The following is a 25,962-nucleotide window of genomic DNA, read 5'->3' as shown; positions in this document are numbered from 1 at the left end:
AAAAGGGATATGAAATAGAGTTACAGCGGACGAAATAATTTCATAGTAAAGACAATTTTAAACTTTAAGCTTCCTACTACTGTAACATTAATTAGAAAATATTAAGTTATGACTATAATTCACTCTAATACTTGTGTGCGCATTTTCAACAAAAAATAAATTGGAAAACATCATTTATTTAATCAGCTATTTTGACTTAACTCATGAGGAATTGTAAGAGGTGGATTTACAGGTCTTGCGACACTTCCCAATGCACTTTTGGGGGCCATTTAGAGTTGCACAGAATTATCTTTACTAATATTATAAAGAGAGAGGGCAGATTTTTGTGTGTTTATTTGTTCGAGGTAATCTCCAGAACCACTGCACCTATTTGAAAAATTCTTTCACTACATGAAAGGGACTTTTTTACTGAGTAACATAGGCTATAATTCGGAAAAATCCGATAGATAGTTCTTTTTTTATTCCAATTTAGGTCCAAAATTTCACGTAAATTGCCTATTATTGGCTATTAAAGGGGTGAAAAATTACTTGCACATATTAATATTTTATATCGTTGAAAAGGGTAGGGTCTGATGGGGGAAAGTGGTCAATGGGGTAAAGTGGTCAGTCGTCAAATAAATGGCTATAGCTTCGAAATAAATGTTCGAATGAATGTGAAAATTTTATTATAGAGTAGGGTAGTTAGAAACTACATTTTGAGTGCACAATTTTACAACTGAGAAAATGTTATTCGGTAAAAAAAATATTGTGTGTCAATATGAAAAGTTTTTAAATCTAAAGACCTCTTTTAACTTCCTTGGGAAATTTTGTTTGTTAGAATTATGAACAGATTGACTGCATAGGAAGCTTCCTACATGTCTGAAGAACTCTTACTCATTAGCAGTTAGCTGAATCTATTTTAGATATTTTTTTAGAACAATTTTAGTAAGGTGGGGTAAAGTGGTCATAATATTAGGCTTAACAAGTATTGTTCTTCTAATGTCACTTAATCATTAAGTATAAGGCAGATATAAATTAAATATTAATTTCACTTAATATGTATTGTTTTTTCAGTAAATGGTATTAAATATACGAGTATATGCGTAAGTATGCGCATATACTCGTGTAGGCACGTATATAGACGTATTCACATAAATGCACCAATAAATACATATATGGGTATCTGCAAGTAATTTTAATCTATACAGATATACATTCGACTATAACGTATATACTCGTTTATATATATAAGCACTTATATACTCAGGTAGACACTCATATACGCGTACGTAGACACTTACATACAAGCATATGATAAACAAGTATACAGGATGAGTTTAAACTTTTAAGCAAATTATTCAAAGGTGTTAGAGGGGAGGATAAGAACTAAGAATCACATAAGGAAACAAACACAATACTGACGCGCTACATGCACGCAAAGTCAGAAACTGCTGGATACAAAACTGGTCAAAAACTTATTACAAAGACAATTTTACACAACATTTTAGGTTTCAAGAAAATTTTAAAGCGATTGATGAAATTTGCGGCCTGCAGCTGTGATATATGTGCGTCACTATCACAAAGCACGCGCTGTTACAATAACGAGACTTTTGAAAAACTTTCATCAGCCGATGCGCCTTTGTTGCGATGCTTGTATTAGAGCTACAGGCTTTGTTTTGCATCCATCAGTTTCTGGAATTGCGTGCATGTAGCGCGTCAGCGAACGCAAGTTCTTTATAATTCATTGCTTCTTATCCTCCCCTCTCACACCCCTTAGATTTTTGCCCAAGATCTTGTTTTCACCCTGTAGGCACACATGTATATAATCTTGTATACTCGTGTATACATACATGTACTTCTGTATACACCTAAATGTACGTCTATACGTCTATACAGGTATATAACCATGTTTGCACGTATACATACGTATACGCGTGCTTCACAATGTGAGTAGACACGTACCCCCACACATACACTGGATGCATCCACGAATTAACTTGTGTATACCCGTATATTTGTGTATGTACACTTATATATGCGTGTATAAGTCTACTGTACACGTATATACTCATGTATGCACGTATATACTCAAGATACAAGTGCATACACTCATATGATGTTCGTTTACACACATATATACCCGTACATACACGTGACACGTCTATACTCGTACACGTATATACACGCATACACTCCTGTAGCTTATCACGTATATATGCTTATACACACGTATATGCTTGAGTAGGCACGCGCATGCATGTATCTGATGCATACACGTATCTACTCATATATGAACGTGTTTACTAATGTTTACACGACACGTATATACTCGTGTATACTCACATATGCTTGTGCATATACTTGTAACTATAAAAATAAGCGAAATATACAAATATTAGGGTTGTTTATAATGGTTTTGCATCTATTTTTAACTATGACCACTTTACCCCATGCTATGACCACTTTCCCCCACCCCATGGGGTAAAGTGGTCATAAATACAAAGGGAAAAGAAAGGGTTATAATGCTACTTAAATCAATATTTATTTTCCTAAAACTCTATGTACCGTGTTCTTTAATAATGCAATGTAAAATAAAAACAAAAAAAGTTTAAGTGTTTAAAGAATTTACTGTATTTATTATTCACCCAAGTTGAAAACCTACGATTTTATGACCACTTTACCCCACCAGACCCTAGAGTTTTCCATGTTCTAAGCAATTTGTTTCAATGCTCTAACTTCATTATGATGGGAGCAATTTGCATTAGAATCTCGAACTTTTTTAGGCTTAGCTGAAATTTTGGCAATACTTTCTTCAATGAATCTATCAATAAAAAGTGAAGGAATTATCCCAGAAGTGAAGGAATTATTTTGACACCGTTGGAAAAAGCGACATTTTTTACTCCAGAAATATCTCGACCTTTGGTCGCAAAAGTAACCTTCTATCTCCAAAGGAAAAAAGTTACAAGCCGTTAAAAATAAAGTTTGAATAAATCTAATCTCCATTAAAATTACTGATGTTTTGTTTCGAATTGCCATGGTTACGTTTTTTAGCTTCGCTTCATTTTAATATCTTAAAGGTCCACAAACTTGGCCCCACGGAACTTAAGCAATGGGGAAATGTTTTCGCCAATTCTGCATATTTTACGATCTACGTTATGATAATTCCCGCAGACAATGTAGAAATTGCGGGAAGAGTTTGAAAACTAAGAGTCTTAGCAATTTTCCAAATTGTCGCCAAATTTGTGGACGCCAAAGACCAAGGGGCAAAGTTCTTCGGCCATGGCCTTGCTGATAGTGGCAGAAGCAAACAAAATGGGGTTGTTTCCTTCAGTCAAAAGAAGTACTTTTAGTCACTGAAAATTTTTTTAACAGAACGGTTCAAACACTTGATAGTTTATCGAATTTTTTTAACTTTTCAATTTACAAAGTTTGAACAGAACAACGTCTGTCGGGTCCTCTAGTATAAAATATTTTCATGAACTTTTTTGAACTCTCATTTGGAGTCAATAAGGGAGTGGTGGGTATAGTGAGACAACAGTAATTTATATTCTGCTTGGATATTTCTAGCCTGGTTTAACTTTGAAAAGCCATGTCGACATACTGTGAACAATATTATAGGAAAAAGTTTGCTTTCCAGTACCATGTATGAAAAATAACTATGTCATCATAGTTTGAACCCATCGAAGTAAAATATCTCTATTGCTTGTGGCACTGTTCCTAAACTGTTAGATTACCTTAACAGACTGATGTTATTAAGCTTACATAAAACTATTAAAAAAGGTTCATTTTAACAGTAGAATGATGTTGTTAATTTTCTTTGTTGGAGTATGTCAGCTATTGAGTTTATATTTTGCAATGAGGGAACAGTGAGACATCCTTAATTCGTTGCTCACTGCTTCCATGATACTTTTATATTATAAGTGGAGAAATTATACCTTAAAATAATTTAGCCTGTAATAATAAATAACCCGTAGTGAGAATGCCACTGTCGAAAATAAATCCATCATTCAAAGGGTGCAGGAAAATTTAACAGTGCCCTGGGCATGAAAACTTGCAAGTTAGGCCCTGGCTCTTGGTACGAATTAACTGTATTGGAGCTAAGGTAGAATTACAAGCAAATACTGAACAGCTATTTACAGCATCCAGAGACTGCAGTTTTGGCTTATCAGTCTGTAATACCCATAACCGAGCTGCAAGCACTGATAAAGAAGCTGAGTAAATCATCCTATTGAGCCAAGAATAAGGGCAAAACCTCAAGTTCCTGGATTCTGTATGATGATGCAAAATGAATGTTTTGAATGAGCATACATTTGTAAGTTGCATGCCTATACACAAAGCTTAATTTCCATGCGAGCTCACAGGGGCTGAGATCCAGTACTTCTTTTCAATATTATGCAGATTTTAAGCTAAATTCAAGTCATTTACATATAAGAAAAAGCTGTGAGGAATATAGGGCTCCTGCACTTCTTTTGGTAGAAATTAATCCCTGCCTATATACAAATGTCACCAGTGGCGCCGACTCCATGGGGCTTGAGGGGGCCCGAGCCCCCTCAATAGTTTGTTTTTGGGGGGCAGAGCCCCCTCAACAATTTAAGAACATTATTTGTCATATTATGGTTTCTAAAACACAAAATTATGTTGGTATTTTTTACTTTCCTTGTTTGAAGATAGTTACATTGTACAGGGTTCATACTCAATTCTGATGAAAAAATTCCATGACTTTTTCATGACTTCATAAAAATTTTCATGCCCTTGCTACACGAAGGGATGTCAAACTTGCCATTTTTTTCAGAAATGGGTATTAGAAAAACTTTTACATGAGTGCCATTACCTCATTGGAGCACTTACTTGTGACTGAAAAAATATCTGAGCATATTACTGAAAGTAATAAATTATTCTTATTTCTCTTCTTCAAGTAAAAAAAAAAATATATAATAAATGCGATACACTGATTTTTAAATGTCTAATAATTATTTATTAAATAGGGCAGAATAGTAATGAATGGGATAAAAATTAAATAAGATTAAAATAATAAATTTACTTCATAAAAACATTGACTTTTGATGTCAATAGTGCATGTAACAACTCATGTAACTGGACAGCATACTCGTTCATTAAAGTAAAGCTACTTTTTACTGTAAATTCATTTTTCCAAACCAGATATTTCAGTTGGCTAAAAGGATCAGTTTTGCGAGCTATATGTTCGGCACTACTGTTTTAGAGTGTTAGAATTCCCCTATTTCTATGTTCTATTGCCCGACTAAAGTCTTCATTTTAAAACCTTCAATGTATCTAGAAATTCTGATAAATTTAATAATGAACTTTTTACAAGTAGTTGAAACGAACTTGGATGCAATTGAATCATACTTTTTGAGGGGGCGTGGCAAAATCAAAAAAGTGCAAGTCCACTACTACAGAATATAAAATATAAGAAGTACTGAAAATAATGGTGGGTTCAAAATTAGTAATGCTACAGTAATAAAATCACATCACAAAAAAAGGTGAGCGGCTGTTACAGAAGCGGATGAAATTGGATTCCAAAACTCGGATTTGTTTTTGAGATCGTTCAATTTATGTGCAATATTACTAAATCACTCAATATTTCTAGTGCTCTTTTAGCAATTGTTGCTTTCTTACTACCCAAGACATTTTTCCATGACTTGAAATAAATTTCCATGACTTTTATGGAAATAGTACTAATTTTCCATGACTTTTCCAGGTCTGAAATTTGTTTATTTTTTTCCATGACTTTCAAGGATTTCCATGACCTGTACGAACCTTGATTGTAAAATACATTCAGTAATGAATTAAAACAAATAACTATTGCTGTAGTAAGCAGGTTAATTCAAAACGAGTGGTGTGAATAAGGATAGTGTTACGGTGATGAGAGCACTCATAGAATTTGTCCTAGTGCGCAAACCTTCGGATGAAGTCTCGCTGGCGGCGCTCTCATCTAAGTGTTGCTGATCTGGAAAAAATATATCAGGGTTTGATTTGTATATTTAATGGAAGGCGTGATAGTTTTCTTCAATTATTAGAGTTAATGAAGTAATCTGTTTATTAACTTTTTAAACTCTATTAAAGCATTAATTTTGAGACATTTTTATTTAATGAACTCTGGGCCTTATTCCAAGCAAGCTTAAATTAGTTATTTCACTTTTAGTAATCAAAGTGCGACATCAATCTTTTATGCTTTATTCTTTTAATGATAGTTTAGATTTATTTAAATATCATTTCAATCTTTTCAGAGCTATATATTCACTGCTAATAGACTAAAAGTATAATTATTACTGTAAATTAAATTAGTTTTTCACAAAAAATACCATTTTTTCTTTTTTTTTTTTTCAAAGCCAAAAAATGTGTTGTCTTGTCGATTTTCTCAGAGTGTCGATTTACCAAGAGTCGAGTTTTTGGGGTTCTAATGTTGATCATATGACTCTAAAATGCTTAAAACACTATTTTTTATCTCAAATTTAGAAAATTTCCCCTGGCAAGGCCCCCGTTATGGTACCCTCCCCCCAATAGTTGTTTTGAATTGGTGCCACTGGGAGTGCCTTTCCATGCAACTCAAGTGCACTACCTTGTATAGTGCCGTAGCCTAGCTATGGTACTGCACGTCTCCCCACAAAATGGAACTGTAAAATTATCCCTCACTTAAGGCAAGTGACATGATCTAATTGAAGCAGAAAATTTGTGTACCAATTTTTAGATTGTTTTGCTTTGAAAACGCCCTGTCACATATGTTTGTCTGTATAAATTATACACACCAGAAAATATGTAAGTTGGCATTTTCAAGGCACAAAAATCTGAATTTTTTTCGGGGGGGGGGGGGGGGGTCCATGCTTTAACATACTCCCTAGACCCCGGTGACATCCGGCCCCCCCAATAATTTTTCCAAGTCGGCGCCCCTGAATGTCACATAAAAAATAATAAGAGTAGTCAAAATTAGTTAGGGGAGAGTAAAATGGAAATATATGTTGGAATTTGAGTGAGCAAATTTTCAGCATACAAGTAGTTCTGTAGTATTTATTCCAAAAACCGAAACAAGCTTAAGAATAAAAACTTAATCTTGGGAGGGGGGGGGGGGGAGAATGATTTTTACAAACTTCACAAAATTAAATATTTTAACAGATAAAATGAAAAGCAACTCATAGAATTAAGTAGAAATGATAGGCATTAAGGGTATATTTAACAGGAGTGCCCATCTCCCTCAAGTGTGATGGTAATCCCCAAGAACGAGATCCCCCAAAATGAGTCCAAAAACCTTTTCAAGTTCACCTCTCCTAAAAGTTCATCCCTGTATTTGACATGCATTACCATGGTCCAAAATTTAACAAAATGGAAATGAATGCAGAAATGAAGATCAATAGAAATTTTAATTTTGTGCACAAAAAAATTAAAATTTACCCAAAGGTTTTCTTTTCCATGTATTTATAACATTAAATGGGTCTGGTACTTTTTGAGGGCTCAATTGAACGATATCACGACTTGGTTTATCCACTATTCCATTTTGATTTCCTTTTGGCTAAAAGAAAAAATTACTAAATAGCAATAAAACATTTTAAATACAAACAAAAAATATTGAAAGAAAACTAAATCAACTTATGCTCGATTGCATTTAGCTTTACCATTCCAAAAAGAAAAGAAGCAAATCTTCCCTACTTTAAATTATAATTGGACTGTTAAACCTAGAGAAGTGGTGCCACATCAATTAAAAAACATAAACAGGATTACCAACACCTCTGAATTTGGCAGAGGTTTTTTGCAAAAGTAGCGAAACTCTGCAAAAAAGCTATATTGCTCCGCTTTTCCCAGCTGAGCCTTTTCAAGCATGACATAGTGTTTAAAGCTGTTTTTTGTTTTCATGCTGGTGCTTAAAATTATTATCAAAGCTCAAAAACAGGTTTAGATAGGTAGTTTTAGTTTTTTTTAAAAACTAAATTTTTTTTATGCAAAATACCGAGCTGCTCCATAAAATTTCAAAATGCTCCTCAAAATCAAAACATGTGCTCCTCAAATTGTTTCTCCAAGGTTGGCAACCCTGCATAAATGTTCAAAACTAAAACATTGATGGTATTGACACATCGATGGTCTGAAGCATCACACTTTTTAATGTGTATAATAACATATAAAAAATGTTTTAATGCTAGAACTGCATTTGCTGCAATCAACCTATTAAGTAAGAAAATGTTTGAACTGTCAAACTTAATAATAATAATGATAATTAATTATTAACATTATAAATTAACTTCACAACACTTTTTAAAAATCCACCGGAATAATACAAAAACTGAAAGTTATTTGATAACTTATGTGAATCATTTAGAAAAATTTGTAAAAAATTTCAAAGTTCATGTCATGCTACTAATTAAAAAAAAGAAGAAAATGCTTTATTGAAACATGCAAAAGTCAAAATCAAATTTTTGCAAATCAATCACTTGTTAAATTTAAAAATCATCGTCATTTTGAAAGTTTTCATACTCACAGCACTTATTACTTCATTTTCTTCGTCTGACGGAAGAGATTCCTCAATTAAATCATCCTCTGATACCTAAAAGGAGCACAATCAAAAATTGTAGGAAGAAAATTTAAGACATTTTAATTTACGGTTTAAATTAAAAAGGTCATATTAAAAAATAAATTTAACTAAAAAAAATCAATTTTTGTGCCATATCATTTTTGAATTTGATAGATTTTTGTAAGTAATAAGTACCAATCATCTGTAATCCAAAACAGAGATTTTTTTAAAAAAAATTCTTTAAAAAATGTTGTTCTTGATATATAGCCATTTGTTTGTTCCACAGCTTAATAAAATAGTTTTTGCCTAATTTTGTAAGGTCTGTTTATTCTACAATTTTCAACTTATTATCACCTGCTCTGAATCTCCTTTTTGGGGGTTGAAAAAGTATTTTTCACTTGTCACGGTAAGTCCATCTCCTACTTTATTACTCATAAAATAACCAAAACCGCAAGTTCGGAAGTAGGATTTGACACAAAAAATATTTATAATTATGCTTCACTTTAATTGTTTCTTACTTTGAAAACATAAAAGTTCAATCTTTCAGTTTTACAATAAGACTTCTTTGATGTTCTTACTAATTAAAAAAAAAAACCCTAGAACTCATAGAAATGGAGTCAAAAAACACAACTTTCACTAATTTGATTAAAAAAAAAAAAAAAAATAAGTGGCTACACCTCAGAAGTTTTTTTCCCAAGCAATAACAATAATAATAATTTCAAAAAAAAGGCGCAAAGATTGGTATAAATATCACATTAAAACCAAAAATGGTGCAAAACAACACATTAAACAATTTAATATGGAATGGTTCTTAACCTTAACATAATATAGATCATGAACAGGAGCAACTTTTTCACCAAAATTTAAGATATTAACTTTTTAAAGAAAGTTTCAGGAAACATTCTTACATTTTCATCAGATTCAACACTTTTACTAGTTTGTTTAATGTTATTTTCAACAACGCTTTGGATTGAGGCGTCTTCATTCATTATTCTTGAATAAAGTTCATTTGGATCTCCGATGCCTAAAAATAGAATGTTATGCACATTTAACATTAGACAATTCATTAAGTTCAAATAAATTCAAAACAATATTTCCAGAAAAGCAGGTAAAAGAAATAATGATGAACTAAGAATAAAAACATACCAGAAACTCTCTCCATAAAGATACTATTATCTTTTGGCATGCTTAGAGACTTGGCAATTTCTAACTTGAAGTTACGACTGTTTTTTTTATGCACAGCTTTGTTAATGATGTTCCCAGCTGAAGATTCAGTTTTTTCAGAGTCCTTAAGACTAGGCGGGGGTGGACTTTCTTCAACCCATTTTTTTGTTCTTAAAAAGTATTCGTAAGGCTCTATCAATACATCAATTGATTTCATCAAATTCTTCAATGTTTCACATTGTCTTGATTCAGATGTGACTAAAAATAGAATATTTCAGTTAATAATAAAACTAGAAACAAAAATTTAAGGCAATTAAATTCATGCTAAAAATGAGAAAATAAAAAATAAGTAAACAAACAAATGATTAATCTAATACAATTAAAAACTGAGACTATGTACCTATGTATGTAACTACGTATGCCCAAGTTACTTCTCCCGCACGACAGTGAACTGACCATCGAACCAGGTATCGATGGATTTGTAAACTTCCCGTCATTAGGTTTGGCTATTTAATGTAATCATCCAATAATAATTAGCGGAGATATCAATTAAAAACTATTAATTATGACCCTCAAATTTCGATATAAAATCCCTATTTTTCGAAGGCTTTCCTCAAATTATAACTCAGTGCTTCATCTCAACTTTCCGTGACAATGCTTTTATTAAAATTTGTAGCATGAAGAAAATCAAATACTGGCTTTTATTTTAAAGGCTTTTCCTGTATTCGGAGGATTTAAAATGTTTTCTCTTCGGTAATTTTTCCGCAATTTACCGCAAAATTTTACTGATTTTTTTTCGTTTGTTCAAGCCTGATTGTTGGACATGCGTCGCTTGACATAACTTTTATTTTCGAGGTCGACTGTGCAAAGCCGGGCGACACAGCTGGTAAAACAAATTAATATAGAAATAAAAAATAATTAAAGTAGCATACAAATAAAGAGAATAATAAACAAATAAAGCTAATAAGAAACAAATAAAATAATAAACAAAATCAATGGAGTAAAACCACAAGAAAGAGAAATTTCCAACAAGAAAACACTAGTTAAAATTTTTGCTACCTGTTGAGAAGGGGAAGCAGGAAGAAAAAAAATGAAGAATATAGAAACAAAAAAATTTACTTCATCATATAATTTTTATTTGATATGTTTTCCATTTGTTTTAATTTTAATTTCAAAGATTGTTGCAGCTTGATCAAGCCTAGTTCTCTATCAATTGCAGCAATTTAGTGATGGGAATTGTGATTGACAAAGAAGCAAAAAAGCATTCATCTGGGGGTAAGAAAAATCAAACTAGCATTAATACATTCTACATCTCTTTTGCCCCAGGTTCATAAAACAGTACAAATCAACCAATGGTACAAAATTCCCTAGGTACAAACCAAGATTCAATGATGTGCGTTTATTAGAATGTGCCCTGTGCAGATCTAAATAGGGAAACTTAACACATTGTGTGTGAATTCACAAGATTCACAAGAATTCTCAAGGTTTTCTCATTTTATCAAATGACTGTTTACGATCATCATAGGTATTGTTGTAAAATGTACACTGATAACCCTCACATCATCTTTTTATATTTTTTTATAAACTTCTGACTGGTTCTAAAAGTTCACAGCCCCTCGATTGAACAGTCTCTCTCTCTGTACAATTTCACATATCACACTCCCGCAAGAAACGTGACACAACTTACAGCATTGGAGAAAATCAAGGTTTTACGAGATCAAAGTTTTAAGTGTTATAGTCTCAAATCTTACAATACTCACAAAAAATGATGATGTGATGTGTACTTGCTAGTTTATGTTGTCTAAATTGATAATGCATACTTAGAGTTCAGAACTATTATGTTTAAACTATGAAAATTTTATGATGCATCATAATTGATTACAGTGTTGGCCAAATTATTAGACTAAAGAGTTTTTATTTTTTTGTACACTATTTGTACTAAAATACTATTTATTTCACTGTTAAAGTACAGTACATACTGTACACTGATTATTACATTATTTTAGCATAATTTAATGTTTGCAGGTGGCAGCACTGTCTGCTTTGTTTCTGTTCTTTGTTTATCTACCTACCAAGAACATAACCTCAATCAGCTTAAACAGTTCACTTATTCTTTTTATTAGTGTGTTCTGTTTTATTTAAAATTAGTTTTAGGTAATTAGTGAGTATGTGAGTATATATAATAGTGAGTATAAACAATTTTTTACCTCCTTTTTCAAAAAGTTAAGATGGTGTAAAAGTTTTATTATGGTGTAAACCTTGTGAAAAGTATGCCAAAAAGACTTAAAATGCTCATCAAGAACAAGGGAATGCATGCTAAATATTAGATAATTATTTCACTGTTTGTTAATTTGTCTATAGTTATGTAATCAATAAAGAATTTGCTTTTAAAACAGTCTTAGTCTAATAATTTGGCCAGCACTGTATATTAATTTTGCACCACCATGCACCAGTTAAGTAAGCTGTCTTTGTGCAAGTTTTGTAGAAAGGAATAGCATTAAAGGCAGATTTTAAATTAATAACTGGTAGTGTGTTTTCCCCAAATTTTGAGTTGTGTCACTTTTCTTGCCGGGGTGCGATATGTTTCAACGTGGAATGCCACAGTTTATTGTTCCACAATGTGTTAACTATAACCATCATGTAGCAACCATATTCATTCATCACACAAAGTCAACATTTTATTTTCACAATAAGGAATCAATACTCTTTTAAACAACGAGATACCAACAATACCCAGGGGCGGCATTTCAGCATTTCATTTGGGGGGTCGAGTTTCTTGAACATGAATTTCCCCAGTGCGGTATAAAATACATATTGGTTAACAAGAAGTGATAATAAAATTGTTTTAATGTTAAGAATAATTAGGTTCGTTAAGAATAATTAAAATTTTTATAGCCGAAGCTTTAAATTTGTTTTGTAATAAGTTAGATCTCACAAAACATCTCTGTACTAGGTAGTTTTAATTTTTTAGTAAAATTTTATTCTGCTATTTTTGAAGTCAGGAAGAACAGAAAAATTTGTAACTATATTCAATCAATTGTTTTGCTTTATTGCCAGTACAGTTAAAGATGAAGGTCTTGCTTGCCTCATTGTGCTTCGAAGGTAATTATCTACCCTCCTGACACACAAAAGTCAAAATTGGTTGACGTTCAGTTCTCCCACAACTTTCTGGTTGTGTGCTGAGTTTTTTGCACTGATGAAGAGGCTCCATTGTAGCCTTGAAATAACTATATGATGTATTTTCGTGTTAATTTGTGCTTTATTTACGTTGGTTTTTCAATTTAATCACAAAAGTCGTTTTTCAAATGACTAACTTGCTTGAAACAGTCAGAAAACAATGGAAGCAAGAAAGTTATGTCAAAAAACACATTTCCTTCAGAGTCCTCTATTTAAAATAACCAAGAAAGCTTTTTAAATTGGACTAGCATTTATTTTGCGTCATCAAAAAGTATAGTCCCAATTCACAAAACAATTCCTCTTTCCTCATACTGTTACTTACAAGTGTAATATTTACTTTTTCTTTTTCTATAACCGAGCTACATAATATTGAGCTTCAGATCAATGATAAATATATCTCATCAAATCCTGTCTCAATTTCTTGAGAAACTGAATTGATCATTTCATTCAAAATATTGATTTAATATTTTGGCTAAAACTTCATGTGGGTTTTGTCACCTCTTCTACATTGGCAAACAGTAAAAACTGCAACAGAAAGTTCTGTCACAAAGTTCCACATTTGGTTCAAGTATGCATTAGTGCAAAAATTACTAAGAGTTTCAATTGTCAATCTAAGATTTAAGAATAGTGGATTGAAATTTTTATGATAGTGTGTAGCATTGTTCAAAAAATGCTTCACAGTATAAATAAAGTAATAAAAAATTCAAATTAAATCATACATATTAAAATGACTTCAGATTTTCTATCAATGAAAAGGTCGCTTTCCAGTAATTCTTCCAGGGGGCTTTTATAGATTCAACTCTTGAATACCATCTTGTGTCACTCAGAATTTGTCAAGTGAAGAGCTTCAAGATATATTTATTGATATGAAAGTATTTTTTTTTTGATGTGGGATGTTTTTCAAAAATGGCACATCTTTACAAAAACCTTCCATGAAAGCATATAATACATCGAGTTGCTAAGATGTGTTTCTAGTACAAGGCATCAATGAGCACTTACCAGCATACCTAACCAGCATAGCTAAACATTAAGTTATAATATGAGCTTAAAAATGATGTAAAATAACATGGAGTTTACACGTAAAAATTGCGCAGTCTCAACACTGTACGGGCATCTCATATAATATGCACCATCATAACATAAAATACACAATTTTGAAACATTTAACCCATATACTTCTTTAGTTAAGGCAAACAATTATTCTCCATCAGTTTTTTCTGTTTTGAAAATGTGGGCAAATGATTTTCTAAGTTATCTAAATTGAATTTATTCATTTTTTTTGTTATTCTGAGTGAAAAATTTGGGGGTGCAACCGCCCCCTCTCGCCCCCCCCCTATTTGCTGCCCCTGACCATACCGTATTAGTAGCAAATCATATTACAGTGAAACTTGTGTGTAACAATACTGTTTATAATGATAAACCTGTTTATAACAATATTTTCTTTGGTCCCAGAAAAATGTTAGCATAAATAATCAAACTGTCTATAACGATTACCTGTCTATAACAATAATTTTTTAGGTCCCAACAGTATCGTTGTGGACAGGTTTTACTGTATAAAAGCCTAGAACGACAAGTTTAATGTACAAGGAAACATTGAACTTAAATAATGATTGAATCACTTACTTGGAGGAGCAGCTTTGGCTTCTTTCAATGCCTGAAGAAAAGATTTACTTATACCAGACATTTGACTAAGCTCAGTGGGAGTACTCAGGGTTGAAGCATAACTGCAGTTAGATGAGGAAGCTAAAATGTCGGGTTTGGAGGATTCATTTAAATTTACCATTTTTGATGGTACATCCTTGTCACCAGCTTTTGCGATAGAAATAAGCGCCTGGTCTGAAACTTTCGGAAAACTATCATTTTCTTTTATTTCATGACTATCATGAATTTTATTGGGTTTACAGACTTTTAGATCAGTTTTCATGGGCATAAAATCTCTGGTTGGTTCTTCACTTTCTTCGGGTGGAACATTTTGCTTAACTCTTGCAGAAGCAGATTCAGAGCATTCTTTATTTTCTAAAACATTTCCTCCATGACCCAGTTTGGAAGTTAGTTTCTGAAAATTTTCCTTATTTAAAACAGCAGGTGAGTTATTGTGGTGCATTTTAAGTACTGCAAGTTTCTTTGACTTGGAAACCTACAAAAAGACATAAGAAAAATAAAAAGTGAAGAGTTGTAATCCAATAAAATAAATATAAATGAATGAATGCATGAAAAGGGCATTTTAAATTTTTCTATCACAATGATAAATTATTTTAAACACATGAGAGCAGCTTTTAAACTGATATAATTTTCAGTTTATCACCTTAGTTTTTATCTGAAGAAATTCAAAACTTTCTACAGTGCAATGAAAGCAAAAAGAGTGCCTTGTATAAGTAATGCTCATAATCTCTAAATATTCATTAATATTCAGAATTTCGGGAATAAAATGAACATCAAAGCTATTATTGTTAAGTGTTCATATAAACTAGCAGCAATTACATGTGTGTATTAGGGTGAGCCGAAAAAAACTTTTTTTAAAATTTCGATGATGGGTAGTGCGGAAAAGGTGTCATTGGTAGAGCAAAGTGCACATAAAAAATTTGAATTTTTTCTGACAATTTCTTGATCTGCCGCAATTGGGTTGAAGTTTTAAAAAAATGCTTTTTTCATGTTTTTAGCCAAAATTAGTAAAAATGATATATTTTTATTTTCGATAATGAGTTGCGTGGAAAAGGTGCCAATGGTGGTACTTTACTCCCATGAAAATTTTGAGGTGCGCATTACAGTTCTTTCCTTTGCCACAAATGAGTAGAAGTTTTACTAGTTTTCCCTTTTTTAACGTTTTTAATAAATTTTCTGAAATAGTACAAATTTTCTTTTCGCCATATTTCTCTGCCATTATTATATAGTTTTATCACATGCATTTTTAGATGCATTGTGTGTCATAAATTAACTACTTATTGCGTATAAAAATTTTAATTTGAAATGTGATATCTGAAAACTTTGTGCAGCTGCATTCAAAATTAAGGTTAAATAGCACAGAACTCGACAAAGAACTAAAGATGGTGTGGATGTACAGAAAGTTTCTGCTTGTACTTTCAAACACTCAAAATTCTTGATCTTTCTTTTTTCTCTTAATTGCTATCAATTAATATTCATTACAATGTTTTAATACCTTGGTTTCGTCAGTTTACATTGCTATGGTAGCATTGTTGTGAATCCTTAGGAAGGCCATGTTATTTACAAAAACTTTTAAATATCTTTTGTGTACCCTTGTCGTTTCTATAGAAATGAATCATATGAGTAAATAAACTCATATTATGAACAGTGTGAGATATCATAAGGCATCTTAGGGTTTCGAGGCACTTAAGCGCAAGCAAAGAGTTCTGTAGGCAGCTGTGAGCCACCTAGACTATGTAATAGGCCCCGGCTGGCTGTCTTGTAACTCTGGAGAGCACAGTCCAGTAGAAACAGTTGCACAACTATCAATTATGTGTTTTTGGTCTGTGCTCAAATTTTCAGTATTCTCCTATTCTTTCACCAATGCAGAAATACATAATAGAGGTAACTTAGAATTATAGCATAAGTAGGTTTTCGCATGCCATCAGCTTGGGTTTGATTGGGCCAGTAAGTGAAGAGGATTTTCACCCCTTCTTCTTTGTCATATTTTTCATGTATCACTTTTAGAAGGGAGAGAATTGAAGAGACTACGTTCATTCACAACACATAAACTAATTTATTTTCTATATACGGAAACAGTATACATGATGGGCAGCCAATTTGCCCATTATCCCGAATAGCGGTCAAGAGATATCCATAAATTTATCCCGCTATTCGATCAGGAGATTTTTTTTGCAGTCATGCCTCCATAGCTGCCTATAGCCATATGAACTCAGGCGCTCTCATGCATCTGCGCAGAAGTCAATCGCGTAAAGCCCCATTGCGCAATTATGGAGATCCCGAGTTATTAATCTTGGGATCCCTGTCAAGTTTTACGCAATGTAACCACGTGGAGCATATAATTTCTTACACACTCCCCCCGGATGAACAATGGTTCATCATTATTTTCTTGAGAGCACATGAGTTCATAGTCAAGAATCTTATTTTTTTTTTAAATCAAATTCAGAGATATATTAAAATATCTTACATTTTCACAAATCATATTCATAAATTCTATCCAAGTTCCAAACATTATAATTTGCACCAAATACAGAATAAAATGTTCATTCATCATATTTCAAAACCAGTAAATATTTTTTCAATAGCTAAAGAATGGACCATAAAGATAATTATCAAATTGCCATAAGAATTGTCAGATACAGAATTTCTCCTACCTGAACTCCAAGATTTTTTTTTTTTCTATTCTTTAATTTTTCTGAATACAATTCAGCCATGAATTTACTTAAATCATATTTTATGTAACTAATTACTTACCATATTCATAAATTTTCATAATCAGATTTTTCACATTCATAAGTTATTCATTTTCCTTATTCATAAATTGAGCAAATTTTAATTAACATTAAATTTGAACTAGAAAAGAAAAAATATGTATCAATAATCTATACAAATATCTAACAGTTTGAAGAATAAGATAAATATACAATATTTACAAATACAATAACGAAAACATAACTTTAACAAATACTTCTTATTTACAATATATACATGATTGAAATTTGAACCAAAATAAAAAACAGTTAATATTTAAACCAATAATTTAGAACACTTTTACGCAAATATAATTTTAACTATACAACAAATACTTTTTAAAAATACGTTGAAAATATCTAGTAATAATCTTGCAGTTCCATATTATACAGTAATTTCACTGGTCTTTTAAGAATTGTCGTGCCTGTTTTTACTTCACAACTTCTTATTTTCCCGTCCCTACCAGTGAATGTTGCAATAATTCTTCCTAGCTTCCAAAAATTTCTTGGTAAAAAATCATCTCGAATCAAAACTATATCATCTACCTTAAATTCCTTTACTTTTCCCTTGTTTAGAGAAAAATGTGCTGAATTTAAATCTAACAAATATTCCCTTAACCATCTTTTCCAAAATGATTCCATAAGTTTCTCTCGATAGTTAAATTGTTTAATTAGCAACCTCCTAGTAGAGAATTGGGACTTGCAAAGTAATTTTACTGATGGTAAACTTAGAAGTCTCTTTCCTACTAATAAATGGGCTGGTGTTAACGGGTATGGTTCATTCTGTTCGTTGTACAAATAAGTCAACGGTCTGGAGTTGATAACACTTTCTATTTCTACAATTGTCGTTTCAAGTTGATCCGTAGTGAGGGAGGATTTACCTAAAATTTTCCGTAGAGAAGTTTTTACGTTTCTCACTAGTCTCTCATAAAAACCTCTCCACCAAGGGGCCTTCTCCACATTAAATACCCATTTAATGTTCTTCCCAGCAAAGTAACATTCAACTTCTGGGTGTTTTATTAGTGAAAAAATTGTCTTCAAGTCCAAATTTGATCGTTTGAAAGTTTTGGCATTGTCTGAATAAATTACAGAAGGTATTCCTCTTCGAGACACAAACTTTCTAAATGCCAACAAAAAGGTCTCTGTAGTTAAATCATTCACGAGTTCCAAGTGCACTGCACGTGTGGTGGCACAGGTTATAAGCAAAATGTAATGTTTGTCCTCCTTATCCTTGACGTAAAGAGGGCCAGCGTAATCAATGCCTATAACATGAAAAGGATATGACTGTTCAATCCTCGGTAATGGAAGTGGCGCGACTACCTGTTTTCCAGGTAGAGCATTAAATCTTTTGCAGACAATACACCTGCTCAAAGCGGACTTGATGGCCTGGCGACCCTTGATTATCCAAAACTTTTCTCGGACTTGTACTAGAGTGTCCGACACTCCCGAATGGAACACGTTTTCATGAGCATCATAAATGATCATCTGCACAAGGCTATGATTGGATGGTAACACAATTGGATGCTTGAGAGTTGAAGAGAAATTTGCGTTTTGCAGTCTTCCACCTAGTATAAGCAGTCCACTTTCCGAAAGAAACGGATTCAACTTCAGTAATTTTGACTGAGTAGAAAGCTTGTTATTTGCTCTGAGAGCGTGGATTTCTTCCGGATAACATTCTTCTTGAACGTACTTAATCCAATAAATTTCTGCTTCTTCCATCTCTTCTGCTTTCAGTTCTCCTAAATCGCGATCTTCCTTCCTTTTTCTGATATTTCTGCAAAATCTCTGGATCCATGCCGTTAATCGCTTTAATTTCTTCCAGCAGTTATAATTTTCAAGTTTTAACAAAGGTTCCTTTTGGCTCTCATCCTTTCTGATTGCACAATGTAAGGAAAATTCAATTTTCGTTCTTCTTTCATTTTTAATTTCTTCAAACTTCGAAGATGGCATTTTCCCTACTGGCCAATTTTCTTCAGGTAACTTAAGGAACGCAGGACCATGAACCCATTTTTCTGAATGCAGTAGATCTTCAGCATGGCTTCCTTTTGTAATTATATCTGAAGGATTTAATTTGCTCTCACAATGTTTCCAGTCCAGCGGATCAGTATGGCTCTGAATTTCTGTTACTCGATTCGCTACAAAAGGCTTCCAGTTTCGAGCTGATCCTTTGATCCAATGCAGAACAATGGTAGAGTCAGACCAAAGGAAAACTGTTTTGATCTTCGGGAAAAGGTGTTTAATGTAATTCGCTAGTCTTGATGCAATAAGAGCTGCCATTAGTTCTAACCGAGGGAGAGTCAATGGTTTCAAAGGTGCGACTCTAGATTTGGACATAATAAATGAGGTGTTTGGTTCTTGTGCGTTACTCGGGAACCTAAAATAGGCAACAGCTCCATAGCAAGCCTGATTTGCATCTCCAAACACATGAAGTTGAACACATTCAAAATCTATTTCCTTGTTTGAAAAGTAATGTCTAGGGACCTTAAAATCAGATAATATTGGAATTTCTTTGCACCACTGCAACCATTTTTGCTGCACTTCATTTAGTAGTTCTTCATCCCATCCAACCCCTTTAATCCATAGTTGTTGCAAAAGGCACTTAATGCGTATAACAAAGGGTGAAATAAATCCAATGGGATCAAAAACTTGAGCTGCTGTCTTAAGAACTGATCGTTTAGTACAAGGAGAATTCCCGTCTATGTAGGAAAGTAATGATTTTAATTCAATTCCGAAATTGTCCTCAACATTGAACCATTTTAGTCCAAGAACCTTTAACGCAGCAGCGGGGTATGCATTCTCCCCGAAAATGTCTTTATTGGTTTCCCAATTTTCTTTAAGTTCGAGGGAATTCGTTTCAAATTTCCTTAAATTTAACCCGCCTTCTTTCAAAATTGTTACAGCTTCTGCTGTTAGTTCATATGCTTCAGAGACAGAGTCAGATCCATAAAATAAGTCATCAACATAGAATGACGTATTCAACATCTCAAATGTCGAGGGATTTGTCTCGCTATATTTGGCTACATGATGCTTTATTACAAAATTTAAAATAAATGGCGAACATGTTAGACCGAAGGCCAGACGATTTATTTGGTAGGAAATCACATTCTTTTCAAAATCACAATCTTTATAATACAAGAACCTCAGATAATCTCTGTCACATTCGTGAATTTTTATCTGTAAAAATGCTTTTTCACAGTCCGCGGAGAACGCAATTTTATGTCTACGAAACTTAAGGATTAAATCTGTGATGGAAGGTAATAGTGACGGTCCTTGACATAAGCACTCATTGAGCGAAAGACAGTTTTTTCCCTTCGAAGAAGCATTGTAAACAATCCGAACTTTAGTCTTTACACTGTCCTCTTTTATTACTGGTCTGTGCGGTATGTAATATGAATTTTCTAAAATGGACTGATCCTGGCACTCTTCTATAACCTTATCACGCAATTGTTCCCGCAAAATTTGATTATAACTTTCAAGTAAAAATTTATCATTCATTAATTGTTTTGACAGACGATTGAAACTTTTCTTAGCGACTTCATAATTATTATTCAGTTGAGTTTTCGGTAACTTCCACAATAATTTTGTTTCATATCTGCCGTTATCAAACGTTAAGTTATTTTCAAATTCTTTAAGAAACTCTAAATCATGTACGGAGTCTTTTTCTGTATCACATCCGATCGCTTCTATTTCCCATAATGCTTTTAATTGCTGATTCAAATCATCTTCAACGGAAACGCTAAAGCAAGCCGATGAGTTATTGAAGGTTGTTGGTATCTTACCCAAAATAATATCCCCAAATACACTCTTCTGAGCGAATAGATGTTTAGATAATTTTATGGGGGCTCCCTTTATAATGTCGAAGATGTAATCCATTCCTATAAGTAGCTGGATTTTCCCTCGTGAGCATTCCGCGAGGTCAAGGTCATGTAATTTCACGATTTCTTTTATTTTGAGGGATGGAATATTTTGATTTCCTAAACTTGCCCCTGAAATGTGATTAGTAACTAAAGCTTCTATCTGGAAGGTCATATCTGGGTTTCGTAAGCTTTTAACATTCAATTTAACGAGATCAAACTCTGAAGGTTCGGGAATTCTTTTCCCAAATGAATAAATTAGTAATTTTTCTCTTCTTAATGGCTTTAAATCAAGTGCTTCAGCTACTTCTCGTAGCAAAAAACTTCTTTGTGATGCTGTGTCAAAAAGAATATTTATGTCTACTATTTTATCCTCAGACGCTACAAGTTTGTAATAAAACTGATGTATGTTCTGAGTGAGACGTACTTACAACAGTTTCGATTTCAGGTGGATCCGCCCTTAATTCGGTTTCTTTTTCTTTCTTGCAAAATAATCGGATATGTGACTGACTATTACAAATATCGCATTTAAGTTTAATCTTACAGTCTTTTGATAAATGACGCCTGAAACATTTATAGCATCTGCCTTCTTTCTTCAACTTAGCGCGTTTATTATCATCCGATAAATTCTTACATTGCGATCCGTAATGCTGATTACTGCGGCAGAATATACAGAATTTATTTGACGCGGAACTTATGTTTAAAGCAGCAGCGGACGGAGTGTTATATCTCTTAGGATTGAATTTATCGTTTGAGCTGGTCTGTTTCCTGTCAACGGACACCTCGCTTGAGCCTCTTCCAGACACATTCAATGCGCTTTCTCTGCACTCAACTTCTCTCTTTATGAATGCTATAAACTCAGATACATCACTTTTAAAAGGATCTTTCTTTCTGTGAAATTCAAGAACTAAATCTGACGGTAATAGTTTAAGCAAGATCGGAATTAAAAGGTGACCATAAGAACCCGAAGTTACTCCTAATGAATTTAAATTTCTTATACTAATTTCACAAGAATCATACAATTTTCTTAGAGCTTTCACATTTGTAGAATATTTTACAGCTTCAATATTTAACAGTTTATTCATATGACATGCAATTACAGTTTCTTCTTTGCCATAACGATCCTTTAATAAATTCAAACATTCATCATAATTCTTCTCAGATAAAGAAAAACCGGATACAATATTATATGCTTTCCCTGACAACAAAGATTTCAAATATACAAATTTCTCAATTTTTGACAAAGCTTCATTTTTGTGAAATGCGCTACTGAAACTGTTAAAAAACTCATAAAAGAGACTAGAATCACCATAAAAAGGTTTAATTGACAGTTTGGGCAGTTTCAAACTGAACGTTGGTATAGGTTTGATATCCTGATTTACATTATGTTGAGAATTGCCGGAAATAGTAGATGCACATTCATCATTATTTACTTTTTCAAACCGACGTTTTAATTTCACTTTAATGCTTGTTATTTTATTAGAATATTCTTCGCTTACATTTATTTCATTTTCTAAGAGTTTTGGATCGGTTATGGCATCTTCGATTTCGGAATTCAGGATGTTTAGTTCTGACTCTTTTTTATTTATTTGTTCTAGTAGTTCAGTTAGCTCGTCAGAGTTAGTATCTTCAACTTTAGATTCTAATATGGATTCAGATTTTTTAATTAACTTTGTAATACTTCCTCTCAATGAGGTTCTTTTAACTTTAGCTTTTTCCGTAGCATCCATTTTGATTCCGAAATCGATTGAATAAATTCATGCAAAAAAGGGTTCAAATCTTTACCTTTGTTTCCATGAGTAGAAATTTAATCCGAAGTCTCTCCTTCTATCCCAAGGCTCCTTCCCGAGTTTCTGGGCACCAAAAAATATGAAGAGGATTTTCACCCCTTCTTCTTTGTCATATTTTTCATGTATCACTTTTAGAAGGGAGAGAATTGAAGAGACTACGTTCATTCACAACACACAAACTAATTTATTTTCTATATACGGAAACAGTATACATGATGGGCAGTCAATTTGCCCTTTATCCCGAATAGCGGTCAAGAGATATCCATAAATTTATCCCGCTATTCGGTCAGGAGATTTTTTTTGCAGTCATGCCTCCATAGCTGCCTATAGCCATATGAACTCAGGCGCTCTCATGCATCTGCGCAGAAGTCAATCGCGTAAAGCCCCACTGCGCAATTATGGAGATCCCGAGTTATTAATCTTGGGATCCCTGTCAAGTTTTACGCAATGTAACCACGTGGAGCATATAATTTCTTACAGTAAGCTCTTACGTTCAGTACTTTCTCTATTTTATTTATCAGGTGTCAGACCGGGAGTTTGTTCGTATGAAAAATGTGCACCTAATGGTGCAGTTCTTTATTTATTTCCTTCTTTTTTTAAACACCTACAATGACACTGTTGTTTTTTATTTTTCTTTTCATGTTCTTACGAGAATGCTATTTCTTGCGACTGTTTTTAGTTAAGAGATAATAACTTTTTTCTTATTAAAAAAATTTACGAGTGATTAAGAATGAATTCTGCATTACTCTTGTCGCTTTTGAATGCTAATCAAACAGAGAGTTGCATAAAGTTTGCTAATAGAATATTTTAAATTTAAAAATTTATATGCAATAAGTAGTTAATTTATAACACACCAAGCATCTAAAAATGCATCACATGTGATAAAACTATAAAATTATGGCAAAAATATATGGCGAAAACAAAATTTTTACAATTTGAGAATTTTTTTTGAAAACGTTAAAAGAACCGAAAATTGCAAAAACTTCTACTCATTTGTGGCAAAGGAAAGACCACACACCCTAAGATTTTTATGGAAGTTTAGTGCCACCAATGGCACCTTTCCACGCAACTCATTATTGAAAATAAAAATATACCATTTTTTACTAATTTTGGCTAAAAACATGAAAAAACAGTATTTTTTCGAAACTTCAACCCAATTGTGGCAGATCAAGAAATTGTCAGAAAAAATTCAAATTTTTTATGTGCACTTTGCTCCATCAATGGCACCTTTTCCGCACTAACCATCATCGAAATTTAAAAAAAAGTATTTTTTCGACCCACCCTAGTGTGCATGCATGGGGGGGGGGGGTATAGATTTACAGTTTAAAAGTTAAATGAAACAAAGAAATAGGTAAATTATATATAAAAAAATTACTAGGTTATACACCCCACAGACAACAAAGAGAGAGAGAACTTATGGATACTTTTAGAGGTGACATAGGATTGTCTTTAGATACTGCTTTAACACTTTGCTTTTGATGCTCATACAGCTTCTGTAGACCCTCTTCTTTTTTCTGTACTTCCATCAAACGCTTTTTATGCTCCTCCATATGCCTTTTTTTTCTCTCAATTCTCTTCTTTTGGATGTAGTCTCTAACTTTCTCAACATCATAATGACGAACTTTTGGAGAAGGAGCACTTTGTTCTATAAGCAGAAATAGATAGCATTAAACAAGGAATATATACATGTGTATATATATATATATGTATATCTATATTTCTTTTACTCAAATTATAATTACCTTAACCATATCCTATTTTTTAATACAATAAAGTTACACACTTAGTAGCAGAAACAGCTTGATACTGCAATGCTTTTTGCAGAATCTCGAGAAAACCTGCAGACTATTTCTGAATAGAAAAGATTTTTTTTTTTGCTTCATGCTTGAATCTGTCAAGTTTAAAATGGAAAAATACAGTTAGATGTCCGCAAACTCTTTCAATCTGTGAAACCCTTACCGATATTTTGCATTTTTTGTGGACCCCCTAGCTAGTTCCAAAATTAATTAGTCATTGAAATACAATTGTTTGGTTTGAACAACAATTTCAAAACTGAGAGAACTATATAGTTAAATTTTGCATTAAGCATTCTTGAATCATCAGATGAAAGCAGAATGTTTGAAAATGTCACGAGAGGAATCAAAAAATTTCCTCAACAGTATGAAAGCTTATGATGAGGATTTTGGAATGTATCTTAATGTTGAATTTTAAAACAATGACTAACTTCGAACACCTCTTTGCTAACTGGCAAAGAGACTCATTTTGATAAGAGTTTGCTTCCTTAAAAAAATGAAAAGGAAAAATAAAAAATCATATTTTGATTCATACAAAGATTTGATTAAAACAACACAAAATTCAAATCGGCTAATTCACTGTGCAAATACAATAAATAAATAAATAAAAATAGATGTACAAATACACAGAGAGAGAGAGAGAGAGAGAAAGAGGAATGCTTTAATTGCAAGGGGTGAATTTGATGCTCTAACAATATTCTTAATAACTGGCTTCAAATTTTACAGGCTTAAGTAGTTGCACCACCCTTGAAACAATTTCTTTGAGATTTAAGCAAAATAAATTATTTTTTGCAATCTTTGTATGCATTTTATAAAGATTTAGCCATGGCCCTACTAGATGCCGCTGACGCTTAATGGGCCTTCACAATTTGTGACTTTTCTGTGTTAAATCGTTGCAGCTCATGCAGCCACAAACAGGGTGGCGACAGGAACTGTGAAAAAAAGTTCCCTGACTTTTCCCTGATTTCCCTGATTAAGTTCACCAAATTTCCCTGATTTACGTTACCAATGATAATAGTTTTCTTTCTTTGCTCTACTTGAAGTCTGTTGTATGTTTGTATAAAATGCAGTATTTTAAACGTTTTAAGTTGTGTAAACTTGTTGAACTAAAGATATATCTTAAAAAGATGCTACTTTTTTAATAAAATGGTTTTAAAAAAAAGACATTTTTTGGGGGGGGGGGGAACCTACAAAACAGTATATTAAATTTTTACACATGGAAAGATTATAGAAAATTTAAAAAAAAATACTTCACTTCCAGAAACCACTTAGCAT

At 32.7% G+C, this 25,962-nt stretch overlaps 1 protein-coding gene across 1 annotated transcript in view; it reads right to left on the bottom strand.

The window, feature by feature from the left end:
- The window catches only part of LOC129216716 (centrosome-associated protein 350-like), a 94,779-nt gene that overhangs the window by 43,828 nt on the left and 24,989 nt on the right, over nucleotides 1-25,962 (bottom strand). The window contains exons 9-13 of the mRNA XM_054850933.1: nucleotides 24,319-24,539; nucleotides 14,462-14,975; nucleotides 9,644-9,919; nucleotides 9,406-9,521; nucleotides 8,465-8,530 (exon numbers count right to left, since the gene is read on the bottom strand). Of these exons, the coding sequence (XP_054706908.1) occupies nucleotides 8,465-8,530; nucleotides 9,406-9,521; nucleotides 9,644-9,919; nucleotides 14,462-14,975; nucleotides 24,319-24,539 (1,193 nt within the window). The remainder of the gene's footprint in view (nucleotides 1-8,464; nucleotides 8,531-9,405; nucleotides 9,522-9,643; nucleotides 9,920-14,461; nucleotides 14,976-24,318; nucleotides 24,540-25,962) is intronic.

Source organism: Uloborus diversus, chromosome 2 (genome assembly GCF_026930045.1).
Source record: "Uloborus diversus isolate 005 chromosome 2, Udiv.v.3.1, whole genome shotgun sequence".
Taxonomy (NCBI): domain Eukaryota; kingdom Metazoa; phylum Arthropoda; class Arachnida; order Araneae; family Uloboridae; genus Uloborus; species Uloborus diversus.
This window is presented reverse-complemented; position numbering and strand designations above follow the sequence as displayed.